The sequence below is a fragment of the Artemia sp. Qi Xiang Cuo genome, chromosome 10 (genome assembly GCF_049724085.1).
Source record: "Artemia sp. Qi Xiang Cuo chromosome 10, ASM4972408v1, whole genome shotgun sequence".
NCBI lineage: Eukaryota > Metazoa > Arthropoda > Branchiopoda > Anostraca > Artemiidae > Artemia > Artemia sp. Qi Xiang Cuo.
This window is the reverse complement of record NC_142803.1, coordinates 20,609,768-20,637,384: the sequence shown is the minus strand read 5'-3', so window position 1 is coordinate 20,637,384 and position 27,617 is coordinate 20,609,768. Positions and strand designations below refer to the sequence as shown.

Here is a 27,617-nt window from a genome sequence, read left to right as displayed (position 1 = left end):
TTGAGTTCAGAAATGACTCAGAGTATAACTCTGGTTTTCTTATCTTATAGTCTCAGTGATCATTTGCATCCAGTCTTTCCATTCTCTTCAGTCTTCTCAGCGATTTCTTATCTTATAGTCTCAGTGACCATTTGCCTCTAGACTTTCCGTTGCTGTGTCTGTCTAAATCAGTCTACATTTGTCGCCGATAGGTGTATCGACCTTTGAGCAAACCTCTGCCTTTCTTGCACTTTTTATTTGTACAATGTTGACTAATACTCAGTCACAATGGATAATAGGAAAAAGAAGAAAATTTTGACGACTGTCTGGGTTCTAAATGAGTAGGCTCATTTCTTACGCTTTTTGCTTTTCCATTTATTCCGCTTTTTGTTTTTCACGGTATTTTAGAAAGAAATATATTGTTTTATTCGCCTCTTCTTTTCTGTCCTTTCTTTGCTATTTTATCAAATTTTGGACGTGTTTCATAAATAAAAGAGCACATACTTTTTTCTCTTTTTTTAAATTGACGACTCTTAATTGCTTGGTCATGTGCCGCAGTATTGCCACTTCAAAGTTATCGCTGCAAATCTTCAACATTTAAAAGAGATTGTGATTAGTGGATATAATTATGCTATTGGTTTATATGTATTTAAAAGCCTTAAGCCACATCTCATTCATTACAATCTTTTTTAGCTTGTGTAGCCAAACTATTTAGAATTAATGGCGGTCTTGCCATATCTTGTAGAACTAGGATAAGAAATCCGAAGTAACGACAGAAAACTAAAGTTGACACCTATTTTCCCGGAAATCTTATGAAAACCATTTAATTTCTCCGTTTTTTGTCAGCGATATAAATATAAGCATTTAATGAAAGTTTTAATGAAAAAAGTGAATTTTGTTTTTTTCGATTAAATGGAGACTAGGGAAAGAACCATGGGCGCCCATAAGCTGAATTCCATAAGCTGGTTTTGGTTCCCTTGTCTTCTTTTTCAGAGTTTTGGTTAATATCAACAAATGTCGCCCCTTACTTATGGTTTGCGCCATGACAAGATTGACAAGTTCACTAAAAAGAAATCAAAGAGCGAGACTTTTTACTAAGAACCCTGTATTTTTCGCTCAAAGAATGTCTTCTACGATTATCTCTTCTGTAATTAAATAAAAAAAAAAGTTTTTTTTAACTGAAAGTAAGGAACGACGTTAAAAATTAAAACGAAAAGAAAATAATAAGTAAATTAAATGGGCGGTACCCTCCTCAACGCCTTGCTCTTAAAGCTAAATTTTTTTATTGTTTAAAAAAAATAGAGTTGTGAGAAAGTCAGATTTTAGCGTAAAGAGCGAGACGTTGAGGAGGGGATAGCCCCTTTCATATACGGAATAATTTCTGTTCGTTTTAATTTTTAACGTCCTTACTTTCAGTAAAAAAAAACCTGTTTTTTTTATTTAATTTTTGAAATTTTTGGATTTAAGGACAATATTTATTTTGGCTCATTGTCAACGACCTGTCGAAACGAAAAGTGCACATGCATTGTATTTTAGTCTGGCTATACTACTCTCTCGAAAGTTTTTGAATTATATTTGAGGAAGTTTTTATTAGTAGTAAATATAAGTAAATATTACGTAAATTACGAATTACATTTTTCGATTAAATGGAGCAGAATTCTCTTTCTTAACTTGAGGAAAGAATAGTTCCTAAAAGTGTTCTAGCATCCCTTCTTGAAAAACGTCAAAACCAGCTCTAAATCAATATCATTTGAGCAATTTGACAGCTTTGGGAGTTCATTGTGGTGCTATCTCCTTTGATTGAAAACCCTGCCGACGGAGGGAATATATTTTTTATAATTTAGGCACCTTGAATAGACAGCGCCTTGCTTAACAATTAGTAAAAGATTATATTCTAAACTAGCCTCTTGTTAGGTTTTCGAACTGTTAAACACATTCAAGACCCGTGCCAATTTTTTTGTTTACCAAAATACTAAAGAAATATCATTTGAGTAATTTGGCAGTTTTTGGAACTTCTTATGGTGCTTGGAAAATTTACTAATAGGCTCTTTGTCTTTGAGATGGTCAGCCGCGCTGAGACTCACTAAATGATTCTTAAGGTATAATATGACCTTAATTTAATGGAACAAATTATTGCTAATCCGGTTGATAACGATCAAGGGACATAGAGGAGGACTTGGCAGGTGGCCCATTACAAAGATAATGTATTAAATGTTTTTTTAACTTTCGACAACGTGCTACTTTTCTGGCCGAAACGTTGTCCAACACACAGCTTCATCAGGCTTTTTTTTAATATCATAAGGCTTAACAGTTCTGTCAAACAGTTCGTGGTAACGAACTGTAAGTAAGGAGCGACCCGGCTCAATGGTAACCGAAACTCTAGAAAACGGTATTTTGATACAAATAGATACATCAAAAGAATTAGATTTTAATGCTGATTTCAAATATATAAGTTTCATCAAGTTTAGTCCTACCCATCAAAAGTTACGCGCCTGAGAAAATTTGGCTGATTTTCAAAAAGGGGGGAAACACCCCCTAAAATCTATAGAACCTTAATGAAAATCACACCATCATATTCAGCGTATCAGAGGACCCTACTGTAGAGGTTTCAAGCTCCTATCTACATAAATGTGGAATTTTGCATTTTTTGCCAGAAGAAAGATCACGGGTGCGTGTTTATTTTTTTATTTTTTTTTTTTCAGGGGTGATCGTATCGACCCAGTGGTCCTAGAATATCGTTGGAGGGCTCATTGGAATGGAAATTAAAAGTTCTAGTGCCCTTTTTAAGTGACCAAAAAAAATGGAGGGCAGCTAGGCCCCCTCTCACGGTAATTTTTTTCCCAAAGTCACGCGATCAAAATTTTGAGATTGCCATTTTGTTCAGCATGTTCGAAAATATAATAAGTATGTCTTTTAATACCCCGAAGCTCCCGGGGGGAGGGCTGAAAGTTATGAACTTTACCCATATAGTGTTGGTTATTGGGAAATATACAGACGTTTTCAGGGGAGATTTTTTCTGGTAGTGGGGGGGGCGGGGGCAATGTGGGAGGGTCTTTCCATGAAGGAAGTTTTCATGGGGGAAGGGACATTGCTATGAAGGGGATGCCGGACTTCCCAGCATTATTTAAAAAAACATCAGAAATTAAATATAAAAAAACAAGTTTTTCAGCTGCAACAGCAGCAACATCAAAACTTTAAACGAACAGAAAATATTACATAAATGATTGGGTTCACCCCCTAGTCAATAACTCGCTCTTTAAGCTAAAGAATTTTTAGTACTTTCATAAGAGCTATTTATTCTATTTAACGGCCTTTGTGATTAAGCGGTCATTTTTGAAGAATTGGAACAAAATTCGAACTTTAGCTTAAAGAGCATGGTATTGACTAGGGGGCAAACCCCCTAATATAAGTATTAAAAATATATGAATATAGAAGTTCGTTAAGTTAATTCGTAAGTTGATTATATTTATTACTAATAAAAACGTTCGTAAATAAAATTAAACAAGTTTCGAGAAAGTCATTTAACCAAATAAAAGTAAATTTAATATTCAAATTTTGTTTTTATTATTCATGTACGGTGAGCCAAAATCAAAACCTGCATTAATTCAAAAACGTTCAAAAATTAAATAAAAAAACAAGTTTTGTTAACTGAAAGTAAGGAATGACGTTAAAACTTAAAACGAACAGAAATTATTCCTTATATGAAAGGGGCTGTCCCCTCCTTAACGCCTCGCTCTTTACGCTAAAGTTCGACTTTCTCACAACTCTATTTTTTTAAACAATTAAAAACTTTAGCGTAAAGAGCGAGGCATTGAGGAGGGGACAGCCCCTTTCACATAAGGAATAATTTCTGTTCGTTTTAAGTTTTAACGTCGTTCCTTACTTTCAGTTAAAAAAAACTTGTTTTTTTATTTAATCATTAACAGGAACGTGGGTAGTTAATCCATATAGAAGACAAGTGTTCTGTGCAGGCATTGTTGCTTTGTAGTGTCAAGAATGTTCAATAACCACGTACTTGTCATTGAAAAATGAGGTGATCATAAGCCTCATAAGCTTCTAGCTGGCACCTCGCTCTCATATTTTCTCCCTGAAGAGAAAACACACAGTGAAAACTGAAACTGAACAGAAAACTGACAGAAAGCAGAAACTGACTGAACAGAAAACTGACAGTGTGTATATGGAAAAAATAACTGTTAATTGGTGAAAGAGAGACGTTGTAAATAAAAGCTGATGTAATAAATAGAGAAAAGAAATGATGTAATAAATAGAGATGGAAGGGTTTCGTAGAAAAAATAACGCTTAGCCACAAGTTGCAAACGCTGTGAAACTTGTTTCCTCCGCTTGACAAAATTTATGTGGAAAAAACGAATGCTTGCTGTTTAGCCTTACTGCTCAGCTTTGAGAAAGTCTTTGGTTGCTCATGATACAATTCAGTAAGAACATTTCATTTTTTGCTGTTCAGCCTTTTTAAACAGCTGAAAAATCAGGAAATTGCTACAAATTATATTTTTGCGACACAAAATTTCATCACGAGTCTGTTAATTTGCAATTTCCAGCCTCTCCAGCCGTGCGTTCAAACCAAATTGAGAATCAAGATTAGTCCAACTCCAGCAGGGGTATTAACCTCGTAGGAGGTACTGACCACCACCAGTTTTGTATGTGCGTTAACCGAACCGTGCTTAAATAGAAAAATAAAACACAATTTCTTCAAATTTAAAATGTAGGTATGTATTAATGCATAAATACCTAAAAAAAAAAATTTTTAATGTATGTATGTAAAATGTATTTAAATGTAGGTATGTAAAATGTAGGTATGTATTAAAACATAGCAGCACAAATTAAACACTTTCACTAAAAATATAGTAATGAACATTCACTATCTACTGCAAATGCATTTGCTGCTGCCTTTCGGAGATCAGTTCAAAGATACGCGGATCTATCTTGGCAAGTGCCACTCCCATGTAGCTTTCGCAACAAAGCCTGTTTCTTTTCTTTGTTTTAACGTCCAACATCCTTAGGAAGGATTGCACGTAAAGATATTTTGCAACAAACGGTATGAAACTCCAGCGCTTCCCTAGCAATAACGGGGTACGTTAACATTTGTCGAAACTAAAAAGTTGAGAGTATTTTTGTTCTAAGAGTTGTTGTTGAATCTGGCTCTGCTAGATTTCAATGACTTTATCGAGTTATTCATCACTTGTATGTGCTGTCCCTACACTAAACGTGAACGGCTGTTTCACTCGTGCTGTTTATGATTCTTGTTGGTAAGTATCCGTTGAGAGACTTTGCAAACTCATTTAGGTGCATGGCAATTGCTTGCTTCGGTTCATTGGGTTCAGAAATGTCTCTGATTCCAGATACATCTTCGTTCTTACTTACACAGCCATCTGGCAGGGTAAAGTTTAAAAAGTAATCGTTTTCTCTTCGTTGTCTCCATAACTGTAGCTTTTTTTGAAAATCCCTCTGGTTTTCTTCCGCTTCGATGATGTTGACATCCTCCGCTGTTTCTGTTTATTGAGATGATTCGAGTCATTCACCAATATCCACAATTTGCACAAAATCCAAAAACTCTTGAACTGCCATCGATGGATACTTGCAAACGACTGGCCAATGAAAGAAAATTCATTTACTCAAACAAGTGAACCAGCGAGCCACATATTCGTTCGTTTTGTTTTTTTGGTATTTTCGTTTGGCCTTAAAAACTTCCATAAAAACACGAATATTTGTGAATGACTCAGAGATGATATCAGTCAAGTATGCTAAATTGACAATGAGCTCAGAATTTTTGAAATGTTGCTGCTCTTGCAAAAACAGGGCTAATTCCACACGTATGGCAAAAATAAGATTCAGTTCTTGTCCTTAGGATAACCATGGAATTGTTAGAGTGGTACAGAGGTACCTCGAATTCATATCCCATTTCTTTACACGGCTCCCTGAAGATGCGGGATTTGGAGCATTTTACACACATAGTTCAAAGACTCCACAATTGTTTTTAATACTTTTGCCTGTTTGGGAGGCAAGGTTTTTGTTGCCGGTGCTTGCCTATTCATAATACAATGCATAAAAATGATGTATGGTGCATTGGCATTCACTAGTGTAGCATAACCAAATTTTCTTCCCAACATACCTGGAGCTCCGTCCATACAAACTGCAGGAACCATATCCTATGGTTCCTAAAGAAAGAGAACTTTTCACACAACAACGTACCATCACAATTCTTAAAATTCGACTAGTGGGTGCAAAAATTTCCTGCAACACAGATAGACCAAGCGATGTGGCGGGTTCACCTGCAGGCAATGACTGACAGGGCCTGTCATTTGTGTTAAATTTGTTTTGAAAAGTTTAAATAAATAGAATGTTGAAACTGTTATAAAAATCTTAATAACTTAAAAACGTCGTGTAAATTTTGACTTTTATTACCGAATGCGAAATTTTTTATCAACTGGTACAAGATTTCTGAGATATTGGAACTTTCGGTAGTAGATATATCACTTCGGTTTATGCAAGACACAATTCAGAGACAAAGAGCCTCCGCCGACCCCGCGAGATTGACTGACCAAATCCCTGGAATTCAATTTGAACCCAGGTTAAGAGCCACTAGCATCACTAATAAGAAAAATTTATTAACTTTTCACAAGCAAATATATACCTTTTGGGAGTTTCTTTTTCATTTCTTTTCTTCTCGTTAAATGTAAAGGTGATTCTTAGTAAACATTTTTTCTATATTCAGCAGATTACATTTGCTTCTGAGAGTCAATCCTTTTGATTCCACAACTATAATGCAACCAACTGAATTAAGCCCATTTACAGCGGTCTATAAATCCTTTTCCATACCCTCGGTTTCTTCTTTCCGGTGGTTGGGGATAACTGTAAGTAAAACATTAAAACTTTCTGGACCCACGCTGTCGCTGATTGCGCAAAAAAGAATATTTTTATTTATTCCAAAACTTTGGCCAACCCCGGCGAATATAATAGAAGATCTTTGGTTAAATTATATTCAGTTCTTTTACTGAACACTCGTTTTTTTTTTTTTTTTTTTTTTTTTTTTTTTTTTTCAGGAATATACCCTATTCTTCATAACAAAGATACCCGATCATATTATTTTGTTTTCGCCATTTTTTTATTACATCTGTCTCCAAGGCTTAGAAATCGAAGCCTCGTTTGTGTTTACAGACCCCTCCCCCCCCCTACCTAAAACTTACGGAGCTTGTTGGCAAAGTACCCCATGATACTTAAAAATATCTGCCCACTCATTGCCCTTATTACTTCTTGTTTGAAGTGATTATTTCTTTTCTTTTTGTTACTTCGCTTTCTTTTTAAATAAATTGTCGTTGTTTTTATGCAGCTTATGCAAGACAGAATTTTGTTATCCCTTATTAGCAGCTATATTTATTTTTGCCAACTTATAAAAATAATTTATTATACTAATACGTTTGTGAAAGTTTTAAATTGGAGTTCTTTCTTGGACAGGTATTCAAAGGTGCCTTTTTCTGATACATTTTCTTGAAAATATTCACGGATTTCACCTTAAAATTACTAGCAGGAATTCAGATAGGGACGTTGCTTGGTCGTTTACGCTTGATAAAATTTATCATCTTCTGTTAGAACTCTCTTTATAGTTAAATCCGTCATTAGTGTTTGTCTCAAGTTTTGAAGTTTTATCCTACCATCTGGCTCTGAAACATATGGATGCTGCTTGACCTTGTTCTTTCTGGATAAGGTGCATCCTATACAAACACGAAAAATGAACATTTTTATACCGCAAGACTTTTGAAATGAGGGTCATGTTGATATGTTGAGGGTCAAAGTCAGTAGGAATTCTTACTTCCCCTTTTTTTGTTTCGTGTTTTCTAACACGAAAAATGATCATTTTTATACCGCAAGACTTTTGAAATGAGGGTCATGTTGATGCCAAAGTCAGTAGGATTTCTTACTTCCCCCTTTTTTTGTTTCGTGTTTTCTAACACGAAAACACGAAAAATGATCATTTTATACCGCAAGACTTTTGAAATGAGGGTCATGTTGATGCCAAAGTCAGTAGGAATTCTTCCTTCCCCCTTTTTTTGTTTCGTGTTTTCTAACACGAAAAATTATCATTTTTATACCGCAAGACTTTTGAAATGAGGGTCATGTTGATGCCAAAGTCAGTAGGAATTCTTCCTTCCCCCTTTTTTTGTTTCGTGTTTTCTAACACGAAAAATTATAATTTTTATACCGCAAGACTTTTGAAATGAGGGTCATGTTTATGCCAAAGTCAGTAGTAATTATTACTTCCCCTTTTTTTTTGTTTCGTGTTTTATAACACGAAAACAAGAAAAATTATCATTTTTATGCCGCAAGACTTTTGAAATGAGGGTCATGTTGATGCCAAAGTCAGTAGGAATTCTTACTTCCCCTTTTTTTTGTTTCGTGTTTTCTAACACGAAAACACGAAAAATGATCATTTTTATACCGCAAGACTTTTGAAATGAGGGTCATGTTTATGCCAAAGTCAGTAGTAATTCTTAATTCCCCTTTTTTTTTGTTTCGTGTTTTATAACACCAAAACAAGAAAAATTATCATTTTTATACCGCAAGACTTTTGAAATGAGGGTCATGTTGATGCCAAAGTCAGTAGGAATTCTTACTTCCCCCTTTTTTTTTGTTTCGTGAGTTCTAACACGAAAACACGAAAAATTATCATTTTTATACCGCAAGACTTGAAATGAGGGTCATGTTGATGCCAAAGTCAGTAGAAACTCTTACTTCCCCCTTATTTTTGTTTCGTGTTTTCTAACACGAAAAATGATCATTTTTATGCCGCAAGACTTTTGAAATGAGGGTCATGTTGATGCCAAAGTCAGTAGGACTTCTTACTTCCCCTTTTTTTGTTTCGTGTTTTCTAACACGAAAACACGAAAAATTATCATTTTTATACCGCAAGACTTGAAATGAGGGTCATGTTGATGCCAAAGTCAGTAGAAATTCTTACTTCCCCCTTATTTTTGTTTCGTGTTTTCTAACACGAAAAATGATCATTTTTATGCCGCAAGACTTTTGAAATGAGGGTCATGTTGATGCCAAAGTCAGTAGGACTTCTTACTTCCCCCTTTTTTTTGTTTCGTGTTTTCTAACACGAAAACACGAAAAATGATCATTTTTATGCCGCAAGACTTTTGAAATGAGGGTCATGTTGATGCCAAAGTCAGTAGGAATTCTTACTTCCCCTTTTTTTGTTTCGTGTTTTCTAACACGAAAACACGAAAAATGATAATTTTTATACCGCAAGACTTTTGAAATGAGGGTCATGTTGATGCCAAAGTCAGTAGAAATTCTTACTTCCCCCTTATTTTTGTTTCGTGTTTTCTAACACGAAAAATGATCATTTTTATACCGCAAGACTTTTGAAATGAGGGTCATGTTGATGCCAAAGTCAGTAGGAATTCTTACTTCCCCTTTTTTTTGCTTCGTGTTTTCTAACACGAAAACACGAAAAATGATCATTTGTATACCCCAAGACTTTTGAAATGAGGGTCATGTTGATGCCAAAGTCAGTAGAAATTCTTACTTCCCCCTTTTTTTGTTTCGTGTTTTCTAACACGAAAACACGAAAAATGATCATTTTTATACCGCAAGACTTTTGAAATGAGGGTCATGTTGATGCCAAAGTCAGTAGAAATTCTTACTTCCCCTTTCTTTTTTTTCGTGTTTTCTAACACGAAAACACGAAAAATGATCATTTTTATGCCGCAAGACTTTTGAAATGAGGGTCATGTTGATGCCAAAGTCAGTAGGAATTCTTACTTCCCTTTTTTTTTTGTTTCGTGTTTTCTAACACGAAAACACGAAAAATGATAATTTTTATACCGCAAGACTTTTGAAATGAGGGTCATGTTGATGCCAAAGTCAGTAGAAATTCTTACTTCTTCTTTTTTTTGCTTCGTGTTTTCTAACACGAAAACACGAAAAATGATCATTTTTATACCGCAAGACTTTTGAAATGAGGGTCATGTTGATGCCAAAGTCAGTAGGAATTCTTACTTCCCCTTTTTTTTGCTTCGTGTTTTCTAACACAAAAACGCGAAAAATGGTCATTTTTATACCGCAAGACTTTTGAAATGAGGGTCATGTTGATGCCAAAGTCAGTAGAAATTCTTACTTCTTCTTTTTGTTGTTTCGTGTTTTCTAACACGAAAACACGAAAAATGATCATTTTTATACCGCAAGACTTTTGAAATGAGGGTCATGTTGATGCCAAAGTCAGTAGGAATTCTTACTTCCCCTTTTTTTTGCTTCGTGTTTTCTAACACGAAAACGCGAAAAATGATCATTTTTATACCGCAAGACTTTTGAAATGAGAGTCATGTTGATGCCAAAGTCAGTAGGAATTCTTACTTCCCCCTTTTTTTTGTTTTGTAACGGAGAGCTATCCTGCTTCTCATTGCCGGTCGGTCTTACAATATTGTTTACTAGTGTTATAATATCATACAAAGTAAGTATTTAGGCCTTTCCATAGCGATTAATAACAGTTTAAATAGGGATAAATCCTTTTATTACAGTGAATAAACAATCAAACAATGCTGGATATTTTGGTCGCATATACAGTGACCGTCATCGGCAGAAATACAACAGATTTATCCCTATTTGAACTGTTATGTATCGTCATACAAAGTAATGGACTCACTTTTAGACCCCTCACTCCAAGACCCTGTATCTCATTTTTGTTTGTCTTAATTCTCTTTAATATTGGCCCTTATGAGGGGGAGGGAGATTCCAGCCTTCGGAATATCAAGATTTTTATTTTCCCCTTGTATTCCCCAGGATATATGAGATTTTACTGCTACTACTACTACTACTAACAACTCACCGCAGTACCAAGCTGCCTGAGGCCGACACAGCTACGCACGCTCCTCCTCCATTCCAATCTATTCAAAGCCTTCCTTTTTACACCCTCCCAGGAAGTTTTCATTTCCTTTGAATCTTTCTTTATGATGTCCTCCCACCCCAGACGAGGACGACCTGCTTTCCGTTTAGCCCTTGCTATTCCCCATAACGGTTTCCCAGATAATTCTTATATTTTACTTATCTTTGAGGGAATCTGCACATCAGATGTTACTTTTCTGGACTTGTAGTTCACTATATATTGAACCTAGGTCATACTCAGTTCCTAGGTCGGAATGGAATTTTAGGCTATCGCTCAAGATCTAGAGAATTTTTGTGATTTTCATCGCAATTTCTTATATTCTTTATGCAATTTTTTTACTTGTCACTTTGCTTGGGGAACTTTTACCTCAAAACTTACTTTCGAGGACTTCGTTAACTTTAATAATTAACCTAGGCACTTATATAGGGTGCAAGAAGGTGTTTCGGACCCTCTCCGAAATCTTTCAACTCTTATTTTTCACAATAGGTACATACACGTTCAACCTGTGGGGGAGTAGAAGATTTTTTATTGGGGGGGGGAGTAGAAGAGGGTCAAAACACAGAAAAGTGCATTTTTAAGTCAAGATTTTTCCTTTTTTTTTCTGTGGAAGCATCGAGGGAAATCTGGTGACATACACAGAAAGGGGGCTCGGGGCCCAATCTACCTCCATATCCTAAATCTTCTCGAATTTCTCGGCGTTTCTTATTTGTGTTACCAAATAAAATTTGTCTTTTTTTATGTTTTTATTGGTTAAACCCCTTTCCCCTTTACCAATTCAATTTACTTATAACCTGTCAAAACAAAATTGGGCGCAGATCCCCTAAATGACAGAGTACAACATAAGGGGAAAAAGAGAAAAGAGAAGAGAATTTATACACTGAATAAAAATAAGTAGTTTTTACCATCATAATAACATATCATGAGACATAAAAATCATAACCCAATCATAAAAATCATAAAAAATAGAGAAGACCAATCATAATTAAGTTTACTGGCGGAAGATTTAAAATACTTCACTCTTTTATTAATAATTGTAGAAGGAAATATAAGTTTAAATTTTTGGGACAAAAAAGAGTTTCTAGTCCAAGGGGGCATATGCAAAAGGAATTTAGCAAATTTAAAATAAATTTGGTGAACAAGTTGTTTTTTTTAAGCAGGAAATAGTTGCCAAATAGGAGACCGAGCAAGAAGATAAGGCACAGTTAGACTATTGTAAAGTTTAGAAAGATGGAAACGACTAAGGTGCGTAACGTTAGAGACAAGTGACACACAAGATATCCTGTTTTTTTTTTCAAGATTTTATATGGCAAGCTTAATAGTTTTCTTAATTGAATTTCCAATGGGCATTCCCAGGTAAATAAGACTTTTAGAGAGGGGGATACAAGTTTCAGTCAGTTGGAGGGATTTATCTGAGTATCCTTTGAGGTTGAAACTGACAGCTACCGTTTTATCCACATTAAAACTTAAACCAATCTGCTGATATTCTAGTTTTAACTTCGAGAAAGTGCTCTCACAACCAGAGAAAGTGCGACTCATATTCAGGATATCATCAGCATACGTAAGTAAAGACACGTCTAAACCCCCGTAAATACAGGTGGACTCGATAGAACTTTGGGCTGTAATAACTGACTTATTAAAAAGCGCGGGGGAAGTGAGACCTCCTTGTCTAACGCCCTTTAGCACATTAAAAAGCTCTGAACCGCACTTCATTTGGGCACGAAGACGTTTATACATGTATCGAAGACACTTTATAACTGAGGAGTCAGCCCCTCTCTTTAGAGCTTCTATCAAGATCTGGGCAAAAATACACGAATCAAAGGCTCTGGCTACGTCCACTGCACATATAACAATAAAATCCCTGAAACCTTCCACATCTACAAGAACCTTAAAAAGGGAAAAAAGAACATGCTCACGACTAAGTTCTTTCTTAAAACCTAACTGATGCGCAGGCACAGAACACTTTTGGCAAATATCTCTAAGAATAATAGACTCAAATATTTTAAAAGAAGTGCTAGAATCGGTTATAGGCCGATACAATCGACAATCATCGAGATGTTTTTTCCCTTTTTTGGGGTATAGGCGTAATCTGGCCAGTACAAAACTGTTGAGACAAAATACCAGAAGAAACAGACATTTGAAAAAGTAACGAAAGATGCTGCAACAAAAGATCACTACAATGTTCGAAGTGTTTAGCAGATATTAAATCAGCACCAGCAGAAGATTTCTATAAATTTTTTTTTAGTAAACTCATTATCAGACGGTGTCATTTTAAAAGCAGAACGAATAGAATTAGCAAGCAAAGGGTCAAGCTCTTTTTCATATTTACTTTCTGCAACAGGGTCAGGCGACGAAAACTCACTTTTATAATAATCAATCCAGCTTTTTTCTGGAATACAACTGACAGAAGTCCGGTCACTGCGTTTAAAACTTTTCCGCAAAAGTTAAGGATCACTAGCTATCTTATCGACATTTTTTTGGATCAACATTATTTTGTGGTCTTTAAGGGCTCTTGTGAACTTTCTTTTTGTCTTCAAAAGCAATTCATTTACCGGAGCGGGGTTTATCGGATTCGTCCCAGATTTGGAGCCAAAATTTGGCTCAATCGCAAGCTGCAACAAGACTTTGATTTTTAGACCATTTGCACTAGACCACTGCACACTTTTCTGCGCATCGAAGCGCGTGGTTGATTTCTGCAAGATAACTCGTAAGCTGTATTTCGATCTCGTACTCACAAATATAAGACCTGCATTATGAACTAAGTAGGTGAAAATGAACTTTTAATTTGATGAGTAACGTGTCACACTCGGACATGAATAACTGACGATCAACGTGACTCCAGTCTTGAACATAAAACCACTTTTCCTCTTGCGGGGTTTTGCTTTCGACATTGCACTCAATTGTCGCACAAATAGGTAAGTGGAGAGAGTAGAAGCCTTCACAAAGTGCAGCAGCTTGTTTAATGGGAAAGGAGGAAACAACGATGTTCGAGGATCGAGGTTCGAAGTTGAAGAGCTGAGGCCAACATGCGGGCCCCATTATATATTTATGCGGGTATGTTTGCTCTTACATTGGTCTCCCTCCCCCCCCGAAATATTTATCTTTATACAGTGCTCATTTAACGCTATATTTTAAAAAGTAAATTCTTTAAAAAGTAACGATTCCTGATTGTGGCGTAATAGTTTGCTGATCTCTGTTCAAATGCTTGCATATTTTGCAATAGTTAGGTTCTTTTTATTTCTAGCGAAGAACGCAAGCATTGCTGATTTTATTCAGCCTGGTCTTATCCAGCTCCAACCATACCTAGATGAGTTAAATGAAATCGAACCACTTGACACTTTTGGTACAGTATTGCCTTTACTTTCTTTTTTTCTTAAAGTATTTTTTTTTAGCCAATATTCGGACATATTTTGTGATTTGTCATTTCGTATAAACTTGCAAAAAAAAACAGATGAAATCTGACATATTACGCAAAAACTTCCGATTTTGTGAGTAAAAATAAAAATGTATTTTCATGTATTCAAAATTGTTGCATACGGCTTCTTAGTCTTTAAAACTTTTGGTATAGTATTGCCTTTCATTTCTTTTTTACTCAAAGCAGAAGTGGATTTTTTTTTTTTTTTTTTTTTTTTTGCCAATATTTGAACATATTTGGTGGGTTGTCATTTCGTATATACTTGCGACAAAAATGGACGAAACTTGACACTATGCAAAAACGTCCGATTGTGTGCGATAATGCAGCTATGTGAAGTTGTTGAACACGATCTCTTAGTTTATATAATAAATTTTGAGGGCAAAGAATAATAACCAAGTTTGGCTTTTCAATGCGAAAATCTTATGAGTAATTAGTACGACAGAAGATTTTAGCAGAGACACGGTTTTAAAAAAAAATTGGATTTCGACCTAAGAATTTTTGCTTTTTTGCTTTGATTAAGCTAAATATGTGTTGTTGTTTTTTTTTAATAGAGATATGTAAATGTTCATTATCCATTTTAATTAATATGTATTTATATCTCTGTTTATTATTCCTATACATTGCATTAATTTTTATAAAATTTTAGTAAGACTTATTCAGTATTAAATTATTAACTTCTTAACTTCTTTATTGAAAAAAGTATCTTATGGAAGAAATATAATATAACAGTTCAAATACTGATTTATCTTACGTTTAAGAAAATGTGTATAATTTCGTAAAAATAAAATCAATTTGTTTCTCAACTATCGAACGGTTTGCTTACGTATATAAAGAAAAGATAAGAAAGTTCCTGTGTCGCAACTGTAAAAATTAAAATAGCAGATTTGAGTGCCTCTTGCAGTCAGTGGGATTAATAAATATAGAAAAAGATAAGCTCCAAGTTGCATTCTAGAAGATATATTTTAAAAATTAAAAATGCTTGATACAATATGCCAACTTGACGTCATAAACTTTGCATTATGGTTTTGTGATTTTGATAAATTACAAATAACTTATTCTTATCATCATTATTAATAACATAATTCTTAGGCTTAGAATCATCCTATTGTTTCTCGTGGGATGCTAGATGCCCGTGGAGATTTTTGAAATAGAAATCTCTCGATCTTCATGTTTTGACTCCGACTCAATAAAAAAATAAAGATAACAAGTTCCAAAAAAATATTATATAAGTACTTCAATAGTATTATATATATATATATATATATATATATATATATATATATATATATATATATATATATATATATATATATATATATATATATATATATATATATATATATATATATATATATATATATATATATATATATATATATATATATATATATATATATATATATATATATATATATATATAGCACATGGGGGAAAGAAAGGGGGAAGGGTGGGAAGGAAAGGAATCAAACCCATGAGGGTTTAATCTGGGGTAGGGGAGGGTTTTTTCAAAGAAAAAAAGAAGGGCTTTTATAGATGACGATGTTTTAGTTTGTCTTTAGTGAATCTTTTGGGAATAGCTTAGATAGAGAGGCTAATTCGATAACCAAGAGTTGAGCATCGTATTCGTTAAAATATGGAGACAATTTGTGATCTTTTTTATCACAACAAGTTGTGATAAAAAGAGGTTGAAAATGGGTAACTGTTCCAAAGCGGGGATGTGTTCACTTTCCCTAATTTTAAATGTATAGAATAAAACATAAAATAAGATCTGTTTCTTAAAGCTGTTCTCGTGCAAAGGAATCATTAATTTTGACGAATCAAGACTGTCTCTTGATGGAAGAGAAATCCGATTGGTTGAAAGGGTTGAGTCTAGATGTTGGAATTTGTTTCTGCTAACTTATTTATGTCATTTCTGCTATGTCTGGCAGGAATACGATCGCCTCAGAAAAAAAACAATCCATCCTTTCTTAACCATCCTTTATAAAGTAAATGTAAATCTATACGGTTTTTGAGTAAATTTCGAGGGTGTTATTCTCTTTTTCAAAAATATTTAAAGCATTCTTACGCTTATCTCTTTTGATATGCTCTAAACATCATCAAAATTAGGTTTTCAAAATTATACTCCCGTAAGGAGGAATCAGCAAGCACAACGAGACTCCAATTCCTTTTCGAGGGTTTTTTCTTTTTTTTCAAAAATATTTCAAACATTTTTACACTTACCACTTTTGATATGTTGCTCTAAACGTCATCTAAACGTTGGTATGTTGCTATACCTATATCTATGTTTCTACATCTAAACGTCTAAATATATGCTCTAAACGTCAGTTCACGGGTGGTGGCCACCAAACGTTTTTCTTGTGATTGAATTGTAACCGTCAGAAGTCTTTTTTATTGTATTAATCATTTTCTTTTGTATTTGTTCAACCTAATCAGAACAGATGCGATTTAGTCAACCTGCCTCCTTATTTATCTAAATTAAAACGTTTAGAAAGTGTATAAAATCGGTCGCAATGGACTAAACCCAATTTTTTTCCAGGTTTAATGAACAACAAATTCAATATGACACATGAAAACATGAGTGCAATCCCAGTTTTACCATCACTAACTACCATTCCCTCTCGATCTCTGGAAACACCATCGCACTTTCTTTCTGTTGAGACGCCTGTTGATTCCTTCAACGCAGAACTGTCCCCCGCAGAAAGTCAACCTGTTGACCCCCTTGAAACATTGATATCTAGCAGTAAAACTTACCAGCGAGCAGTTGAAGAGCCATATCAGGCGACTGTTTTAGAGGGGCGGTCTCGCTGTAATAGCATAGGGAAGAGGTCTTATTCTGAATTTAGTGGAAGTGGGGGTATGTTGATAGTGAGCTCCCCATCGCCTGTAGCACCAAGCGAACCTCCTTTAGTCAGAAGTGAGAGTAGTCGTGAATTTGCTGTTCCTTTGGTAAGTATTTATTGTTCAACGTTTGTTTTCTGTAGTTGTCAATGTTTGTTGGTAATTATATATTTTTTGAACCTCCGTTAGTCAGAAGTGAGAGTAATCGTGAATTTGCTGTTCCTTTGGTAAGTATTTATTGTTCAGCGTTTGTTGTTTGTAGTTGTCAACGTTTGTTGTTTGAACTTACCAATGTTGGTTGGTAATTATTTAATATTTGAACCTCCTTTAGGCAGAAGTGAAAGTAGTCGTGAGCTTACTGTTCCTTTGGTAAGTATTCATTAATCAAATCAGGAACGAACTCATAAATTTACTGGGTTTGTGGGGGGGGGGCTCAACTTTCTGACCTTTTTTTAAAGTAATAAGAGCTTACTTTTAAAAGATAAAAGTCCTCTGGGAGGGAGGCATGGATTTCTTAGTCTTCCAAGGAAGACACATCCTAATTTATTCGCTTACTTTTTCGAAATTGAAACAGTCTTTAAGTAGATCTCCTTGTCTAATAATTTGACGTTTATTTAAAAAAAAAAATGAAAAAAAATAAAAATACAAATAAAATCTGATTTCAATTTTGCGTAACCATAATTGACAAGCAGAAGAGGGGCAGTAAACCCGTGGCAAGTGCCGTTGTACCTGCCGGGAGAGTCTCCCTTAAATTGCGGGGATAAGGTAACGGGGGCTGACGCTTCCCTTGTCTTTTGGGGTGATATTTTTTTTTTTTTTTTTCAAGCCAATGATGTCTCCAAAAGTGTGCCCTAACTGTGAACGTTCTTTGGGGAAAGGCACGCTGTTGCAATGCACTAAGTGTTCCAATTTGTTTCATCCCTCTTGTTCAGGGATCACCGTTTCCGATAGAAAGAATACTCCTAACTGGATCTGTTCTATTTGCAAAGCCGCTACCGAATTTTCTAGTGACCCAATAGAGAGTGAGCACCCAAATTCTTCAATAAATATGCTGACGCCACTGAATGCCGTAACCCCTGCGTCTCAAGACCCTCTCTTGGCTGTTAGCCAGGAAGCACCTGTGATTAACGATTCGACTGATAATCATTGCCCAAATGAACAGGTAAAGCGGAATAATTTTGCCTGCGATGATTCTTCTGATTCATTCTGTGATTTTTCAAAAACCTTCGTAATTGCAGATGGGATTTCTCATGTAATTGTGAACTCTGCCCTGTTTTTTATTTGCGATGCATTTGCGAATGGTATTCCAGAAACGGAGCTTATTGAAACTGTGGCGAACTTTTACAGCCTTGATGCTTTGGTGAATGCGAAAAATCTGCTTTGGAAATTTTCTGGAATTCCGATAAAGAGAGTAATGAGACGTGGCAACGCTGCGGAACTTGCTACAGCAAAAGATATTATGAAGATGGTCACGGATCTTGACCAGAAAGGTTTCAAATGGCCTGTATTAGTGCCTCGCTCATTCAGAGACTGCCCTTTATTAAAATCTGATTCCAATGTACGTTTGGATCGACTTGTTAGTGATTATGGCAGAAAGCTGGAGAAATCCATTACTTCTCTTGAAAGAATTGAACAAGACTTACAGTCCTCGCTGTCGAAGTGTTCAGCCAACTTGGGCTCCCCCTCCCCTCCCCTTTAAATTCACCTGATTGGCCTCCTCTCCCCATCAGCTCTGATTCAGTAGAGACTATTACTATCGCTAATCCGCCAGCCTCGTTACGTGACCCTGTTTCCAGGAAAAATGAATTGGACAAATTCGGCTCGGGCTGTATCAAGCAAATAAAAAAGACCAATGATTTGATTTTTATCACTGTGGCGGCTGAATCTGGGAAAAAGTTTTCTTGTGATCTAAAGGATTCCTTCCCTGATTGTCTTATCAATACTAAAAAGCCTAAGTTTTTCGGAATAATCCGTGGTGTGGATATCGAGTTCGACATTGAAGCTCTAGCAGCCACTTTGCCTGGGATTCTGGAGTTCAGGCGTCTTGGAATGTCGAGAACAGTAAAGGTGTCGTTTGAGTCCGAAGCATTTTTAAAATATTATATCGTCCATGGGATTAAGTTCGGTTACGAGCTCTACAAAGTTGAGAAAGACAAGGTGCTTCCAAAGCGATGTTTCGCATGTCAAAGTCCCTCTCACACCGAAAAAAACTGTGATTCTTCTACTCTGAAGTGTGCTCGTTGCAGTGGAAATCATAGATCAACGAAGAATACTCCATGTACTAACCCCATTTGTTGTGCAAATTGCAACTCAACTAACCACCCGTCTTACAGTTTCAGTTGCCCTGCTATGAAAAAGCTTTTTAAATGAATATTGGTTCTACGATTACGTCCTTTAATTCGAATGGAGTCATTGGCAAATTTGTAGTGCTGAATGAATTTGTTTCTGAAAATAGTTCAATACTATGTTTGCAAGAGCATCATTTGTTGGACCATTCTTTGAATATGTTAAGTTCCCTTTCAAGTCTACATGATATATTTACCGTTCCTGCGAGGCCTACCGGAGGCCGCCCTGCGGGTGGCATTGCTACATTTGTTCCTAAAGAATTTAGTGCTATTTTATCTTGTGCTGATGAGTCTTTTCTTGCCTGCAAACTTTTTGATTGTGTTTTGGTCAATTGCTATTTGCCTACTGACTATCATGTTGATTCGTCTTTTGAAGCCTTTACGTCAGCTTGCCATAGACTTAGTAGCTTTATTGCCCTATTAGATTCGAGTTTACGTATTTTTATTTTTGGTGATTTTAACTGTGATCTTGATAGTGTAAATGAACGTAGCACAATTTTATTTTCGTCTTTACCAAATTTTAATATCTGCCGTAAGACACTTGATTTTACTTATTCTCATTGGAGTGGGAGTACGAGTAATATTGACCATGTACTTTTTAATTTTTCCCCATCTATTATAGTAAAAGTTATCCCGGATTTCCCGATAAGTGATCATTTACCTATTCAGTTTTTGACATCGTTTTCTGTAATTCATGATTCTGTTTCTGCTTCTAATTTTATTCCAATTCGCCCTAATTATTTTGAGAGAATTATCTGGGATGAAAAACTGATTCCGGCTTACCAAGATAAAGTTGATTCTTTAGCTCGAAAAGTAGTTGTACCTGATATTCTGAAGTGTCATAAAGATAACATAGAGCTTGAGCTTAATTGCATATATCTTCAGTTATTACATTGCTTAAAATATGGTGCTAAAGAAACTTTTGGAGTTAAAAAGTGTAAACCCAATGTTGAAAAACCTTTTTGGTCGTCAAATCCGTTTCTTGTACATGCTAATCATGAATCTAAATTAGCTTTTAGACATTGGAAAAATAGTGGAAAACCGCGTGATCTTCATCTGGCTTTTCTATGCATGAAAAAAAAGAAGGCAATTTTCCAGTCGGAGCTTCGTCGTCATAATAATATTTTGCTTATGGATGCTTCGTCTAAAGTTGATATGAATAAAAAGAAACTTTGGAAAGCTCTACGTTCAACAAAGAGAGTTAATGAACCTTCTAAAAAGAATGGCCCTTCTCTTGTTGAGTGGGAAACTCATTTTGCAAACCTTTCGAAATCTTGTGATGATCCTGAACAACTTTCGCATGTTGATATAATTTTAAATAGTTCTTTTAATTCGCATGATTTTTCTATTTCGTTTGATTCTTTGTTGGGTGCATGCCGTAAATTAAAGCCACAATCCTCTAAAGACCATGATGGGATTTTTTCAAATCATGTGAAATTTGCTCCAACTTCTTTTCTTCTTCTTCTTTTGACTTTTTTAATCTTATTCTCAAGTTTGGTAATGTTCCTCCGTCTTTTAGGATTGGGGTGGTAACTCCTATTCCAAAATCTGGTAAAAGAGATCTCCGTTCTTGTGATTCGTATAGGCCGATAACGAAGGGTTCTATGATTGGTAAACTTTTTGAATTATGTATAAAGGATCTTTTTGATTATTTGGATGTTGGTCTTAATCAAGTAGGGTTCAAAAAAGGAATGGGTTGCGACCATGCGCATGCAACGTTTGATACTATAATTAAGGAGTCAAGATCTACTGGCTCCCCACTTTATACACTTTTAATTGATATAAAAGGAGCTTTTGACAATATTTCGCATGCTTCCGCTCTTTCAGCTCTTATTTCTGGTGGGATTCCCCTTTCTGTGGTTAGAGTTCTTAGATCTTGGTATTCGGGGCTTAGGATAAAAATTTTTGCACATACTTCTGATTCTCTTTCTAATCCAATTTCCGTGGGTCGGGGCGTGAGACAGGGTGGGGTTTTATCTCCTTATATTTTTAACGCATGTCTGGCGGAGTGTCTTCGTTCTTTATCTACAACCCTTATTTCTTGGGGACGGGATGTGTCTTTTCTTGCATATGCTGATGATATTATCCTATTGAGCCGTTCTAAAGCTAGTCTGATTAAGAATTTTAATTCCCTTTCTAGTCTGCTTAATGTTCGTGGCCTTTCTATTAGTATTAAAAAATGTCAATATTTTCCCGTTAATGTTAATGACCGAGCTGAATTAATTTGCGATAGAAATATATCATTTCCGGTTTCTGATGCTGTTGTTTATCTTGGGTTACCTTATTCTGCTTCAGCTCGTGAATCTAAGTCGATGCTAATTTTACATATTCAAGAAAAAATTAGAAAGGCGTTTGGTTCCATAATACGGCTACGTGGTGTTTATCGTCGTGAAATTCTAGGTTCTCTTTTTAATGCAGTAGCCCTCCCGCATGTTCTTTATCCTTCCCTTCTTCTTCGAGATTTTAAAATTTGTGATTTTTCAGCAATTCGCGTTTGTTATTTTAAATATTGTAAGTTTTTACTTGGTTTTCCAATTTCCTTTAGTAATTCTGAATTAGTTTCAAAATTTAAAATTAAAGAGCCGTTGGAAATAGCCAAGGTAAAAATAAATAATTTTTACCGTAAAGCTGAAAATATACTTTATGTTCATAATCTTTTTCCTTTTTTTTCTATAGTTTAAAAAGTGCATGATTTCATTATTACTATTTGTTGCATTTGATTAAGTTTTCTTTTGGGCAACTTGTAAATTGTTGCTATGTTTGATGGTGTGTTATTTGGATTTTTGAAGATTTATTTAATTATCTTTTATACTCCTCGTTTTTGAGGGAAATAAATAAATAAATAAATAAAAGGTTATCAAAGCGAACCGAGTCTTTTTGCCACAAACATTTTTAACTCATAATATACCTAAGTATTTTACAAATAATCTTTGTAGTGTTCAATAACCCCAACCCATTCAAAGCTTTATTCTTAATTCCTCCCCCGAAGCTCCAACTTCCTTTTCAATACTTTTCAAATACTTCGTTCGACCCCCTTTGGGTATGACCTGCTTTTCGTCTGAATCTGCCTATTTCGGTAATTTTTGTATTTTAAGTGGTCAAGGGTCTGTTTCAAAAGCTGTCAGCTGTTCTGAGGTCTCAAAAGTGAAATGTAGGATCTTATGAAAGAATTCAGAAATGTGTTGCAAATTTAACTTCTAACCTAAAAACAAAAAAAAAGTTATATGTCGAAAAAAGCTTCGCGGAAAAAATATTCCAAATAAGAATTAGGGGCTCTGTTTTTCAGTGCGTGCTACTAAAGAAATAAATTGGCTGAAATATGAAAGAAAAAGTAGAAACTGCTATAAAGGAATGAGGACCTGTGTTAAAGGAAGCTATGGAAGCCACCTTTAGAGATATGATGTTCGATCATCGTTTTTGTCAACAACGATATCGACAGAAAAAATATGACACCATAGAAGAGAACATACAATTTTTCATGTTGTCAAGAGACTACTTTTGTTGATTTAAAATGAACCGAAAGGTTGGCGTGCTAGATTTGCAATCCTGTGTCCGCAAGTGCAGGGGTTCAGGTCCTAGTATCGCTGATTATTTGGTTTGGAACGGAGGTCAGCAGTGTGACTCTGTCAGCTCAGCCACAGTCGACCCAGCTGCAAATGGGTACCTGCAGAAATTTGGGGGAGGGGATACACGTGAAGTGTCAGACGGTTTGCCCCCAACCTGCATATAACTCTCCACAGAAGGCAGATAATTCGGAGATCAGTACCTGAGCTAAGCGGATCATTGTCTACATAGAAAAACAAAGTTTAAATTGCAACTGTTAACACAATTATGAATCAAACATAAATTCCATTTTCTGTCAATAGGTTACATGAAAAAATCGCGGCTTAAGAATTCAATACCGGGATAAATCTAATATTACAATTGTACAAGTTGGGTACGGATCAGATACGAACCAAAGACAAACTTTGCCGAATTTAGCGAAGGACCGGTTGTGCAGTCAAATTTTCTTTTGACAGAATTTGCGAATGCTGAATGATTTATGAAGGGAGTCCGGTGGACTATAATCAGCACATAAAATTACCAAATTACAGAGAAAAAAAATATGATATTTTCTAGCATAGCCGAAGATTCCGAAGTTAAAACCAAACTGATGGAGAATGCCGTCGATCTCGAAACTATTAATCGTGACTTTTGAGTCCTACTGTGTGGGAGTTATTTACTTTTTCTATGTGCATAGGAAAGTTATTGCTTGGAAAAATATTTCAACCTCCCTCTAATTGATGCCACTGAATCTAGTATCCAGCTCCTAGAATAGTTGTGTCTGTGATTGGTAATAATACATTTCACAAACAGAAAAAGCGTTTAACGTTTTCTTAGCAAGAACCGAGTGGAGAATGAACGAAAAATTTGACAAACTGATCATAAAATGTAGCTACGTACTTTGTCCTGAGCTTCCATATGTCAATTTGTAAAAAAAAAAAAAATGTTATCAATCATTCCATTTATCTCATGATTTGGCAGAAACCGAAATGATAGAATAAAAGTATTACAAAGTTCTCGAAAAACAAACACTAGTTTACGCTCCACATCTTTCACTTCATTTGAAGATGGTTTTAATCAACTTCATTGGAATTTCTTGCAAATCCAACGTCATGAACTTTGCACTGGAATGTCGACTTCCCTCTCGGCAATCACTAAAGAACGACGACCTAGATTTCTGGGAGGCATACTATAACGGCCACTTGGAACCATATTCCAGGATGCCCTTATCTGCAACCCCCTCCCAAGGCCGTACCCAGAAGGGGGGGGGGTTTGAACCCCTTCCGAAATGTTTTTTTGACTCGTAAATGCTTAACAAAAATGGATATAAACAAATTTTGTATGCATTTTTGATGTTTTTTTGTGCCCCCTCCCCCCCTCGAAAAAAATCTTTGAGTAAAGCCCCCTCCGAAAAAAAATTCTGGTTACGGCCTTGCCCCCTCCCAATCTGGAAACGAAGGCCGGATGACCAGAAAAAGAATCCATGGCAGACATTTAAGAATGACCTTAGACTTTGGATAACTTCCGTCGACACAGACATCATTGGGATAAGGATTAGTTGAAAACTGTAGAAGAGGCTAGTGGTGACAGAATGGGATGGACTACATCAGGCATATGGCTGCTTCGCTGGTGCTGAGCAGGATGGATTATGTTTGGTTTCTCCAAATGTAAAAGTCAGTGACTGGAATGCCTGCAGTCTGAGTTAAATCATTGCATACTTTCTCTTTAGCAAGCAAACGAAACACTATGAGAATGAGATTAACTAGAAAGAATTTCAACAGACGTAGTGCTATAAAATTTAATTTGATCAGCGGAAAGATACCCTAATCGAGCTGTGTAGTAGTTTATTTGTTATTCTAATCTGTGCATTTACTTTTTTTTTACATTTATCTTAGATGATATTTTCTTTGAATTTTTTATCAAATGACATTTTTTATATGTTGATCCTGGAGCGCCATGTGTTATTTTGGATCTTCTTAGCTTTAGACATACTCTTATTAGTACTGAGCTATTGGAACGAATAAAAATTATATAATCACCCATCTAATTTTATAATCTGAACGGCTTACAATTAGTGGGGGAAAAGAAATACTACTGCTATCAATGGACCATGAGACAATCAAATTGAAATTGTCATATTTTATACACACACAGATAACATTTCGAAAGACATAAATGGGTTAATTAATGCGATTAGTACCGAAACTCCATGTCTTTTAATTCCATCGGTCATTTATAGAAAACCTGTCATTTCCTTCTTCGTGATTAAATTAAAAAAAAAACCTTCTTTTTTTTAACCGGAAGTAAGGAGTGACATTAAAACAAAACGAACAGAAATTATTCCGTATGTGAAAGGGGCTGTCCCTCCTCGACGCCCTGCTCTTTACGAGTTTTGACAAAGTCAAGTTTTAGCGTAAAGAGCGAGACGTTGAGAAGGGGACGTCCCCTTACATATACTGAATAACTTATGTTCGTTTTAAGTTTTACTGTCGCTCCTTACTTCCAGTTAAAAAAATGAACTTGCTTTTTGTTTTGTTCAATTTCTGAACGTTTTTCAACTAAAGTAGGTTCGAATTTGGCTCACCGTACATGAAAAATTAAAACGGAATTTGCATATATATTTTAGCTAAGTTTATTTCCGTGTAAAATTTCCTCTGGAAAGTTCAACTCCAGAATCTACCCTCCCATTGTGAAAATCTCCCCGTATAAAATCTATGTTTCAACAGTCGCTACTAAAGAATTGGGAAAAAAATCGAACTTTAGCGTAAAGAGCGAGGTGTTGAAGAGGGTGCAACCCAAGGCCGTATCCAGGGAGGGGTGGGGGGGTTACCCGGTTTGAACCCCTCCCCCCCCCGAAATTTTTGACCGAGTCGAAAATAAGTCGAAAATTAGTAAAACCTAGGTAAAAATCAGTATAATTAGTCGAAAACTGAGTCAAAAATTAGTAACCCCCCCCCACCCCGAAAAAAAAATCCCGGATCCGCTCTTGGTGCAACCCCCCTCATATACGGAATAATTTCTGTTCATTTTAAGTTTTAATGTTGCTTCTTGCTTTAAGCTGAAGAAAATTTATTTTTTACTTAATTTCGTATCTTTTTTAATAATGCCAGAAAGTTTGGCTCCACCTACTCAGAAAAATCCCTCCTCCCCATAGATACGTCCTCTAGATAATTAAATCCTGGTGAAGATCTATCACGGACAATTACCCTTAACATCTCCACATGTAAAATTGAGTAAGCAAAGAGAAAGCAAGACATAAGAAGAATTTCGTACAAGAATTCTGGCAAATTCCCCAATGTAAAATTTCATCTGATAAATTCAAGCCCTGGACACTTTCTTCTCCATGAAGAATCCTTCTCGCCGAAAATTCCCCCAGCAAAAAATCCCCCCACCCTAGAAACGTATGCATACTTTCCAATAACAAATACTGTACGTAAGCAATGGGCAAATTTTATAGCTTTAAAGATTTCCTCAGCGGCCGTTAGGGATCGCGGTCTCTCCAAAGGTATAGTTATTCGACCTTTCAACTATGCCGAACAAAATGGCTGTCTCAAAATTTTATTTGGAGGCTATATAAAAAAATTTTTTGGATTGGAGGGCCTTAGTTGCCCTCCAATCTTTTTGGTCACTTAAAAAGGGTACTAAAACTTTTAATTTCCGTTCGAAAGAGCCCTCTTCCGGCATTCCAGGACCCCTGGGTCGATACTATCACCCCTGGGGAAAAAAAACAGGCATCTGTGATCTTTCTTTTGACAAAAAATACAAAATTTCACATGCTTGCAGATAGGAGCTTGAAACCTCTACAGTAGGGTCCATTGATACGCTAAATCTGATAATGTGCCTTTCTTTAAAATTCCATGACTTCTAGGGAGTCTTTGCCCCTTTTTTTGAAAATCAGACAAATTTTTGGGAGGGGGAAATTTTGTTGTTTTATTTTTCTTTTCGATGAAAGTACTAAAAAGGCCATTTTTCAATGGAAATAAAGTTTTTGGAAATACAGGGGGGGGGGACAAAAACTCTTGGGTGACCAGTGCCCTTCCTATAAACACCCCCCCCCCCCACCCCCCAGTGATGTCACTAGTCTACATGGATGAAACTAGGAATGTTGGAAGTTGACTTAATGAAACAGTATTCGTGGATATTATGTTATCTTTCTCGAGAGAAACTTCGCGCTTTGTTGCAATATATAGATAACCTCGTCATGGCGAGCCGAATTACAGTCTAGAATAACCTAAAGACAAAACTTTTTTGTGCAGGTCTGAGGAACTTTAAATGACTCGCCTACATCTATTGTAAGCGCCAAAAATTTCTAGGTTCTCGAGACACCCTTGGTCAAGAAAGAATCTTATGAGGGGGAAGGAAGGTAGTGATTTATTTAACTGATTTTTTATTTTTGATTTTTTTTTTTTTCAGGTTTGTTTGTCTTGTTTCTGTGACCGGTGTAGTATTTATCACTCACTTTATAATTTGGTAATAATAATGTGGTTGTTCATCCTAAACTAGTAGAGGATAAATCGCCTATAAATTTGGTAATTAGATTAATATAGTATCTATTATATTTAATCAATCAAACTGAAGATAATAAGATTATCGAATT

At 35.6% G+C, this 27,617-nt stretch overlaps 1 protein-coding gene across 1 annotated transcript in view; it reads left to right on the top strand.

Moving 5' to 3' along the window:
• Mondo (MLX interacting protein mondo) overlaps positions 1 to 27,617 on the top strand; it is a 139,305-nt gene that overhangs the window by 69,122 nt on the left and 42,566 nt on the right. The window contains exons 5-6 of the mRNA XM_089095308.1: positions 14,124 to 14,222; positions 16,831 to 17,240. Coding sequence (XP_088951434.1) covers positions 14,124 to 14,222; positions 16,831 to 17,240 — 509 coding nt within the window. The remainder of the gene's footprint in view (positions 1 to 14,123; positions 14,223 to 16,830; positions 17,241 to 27,617) is intronic.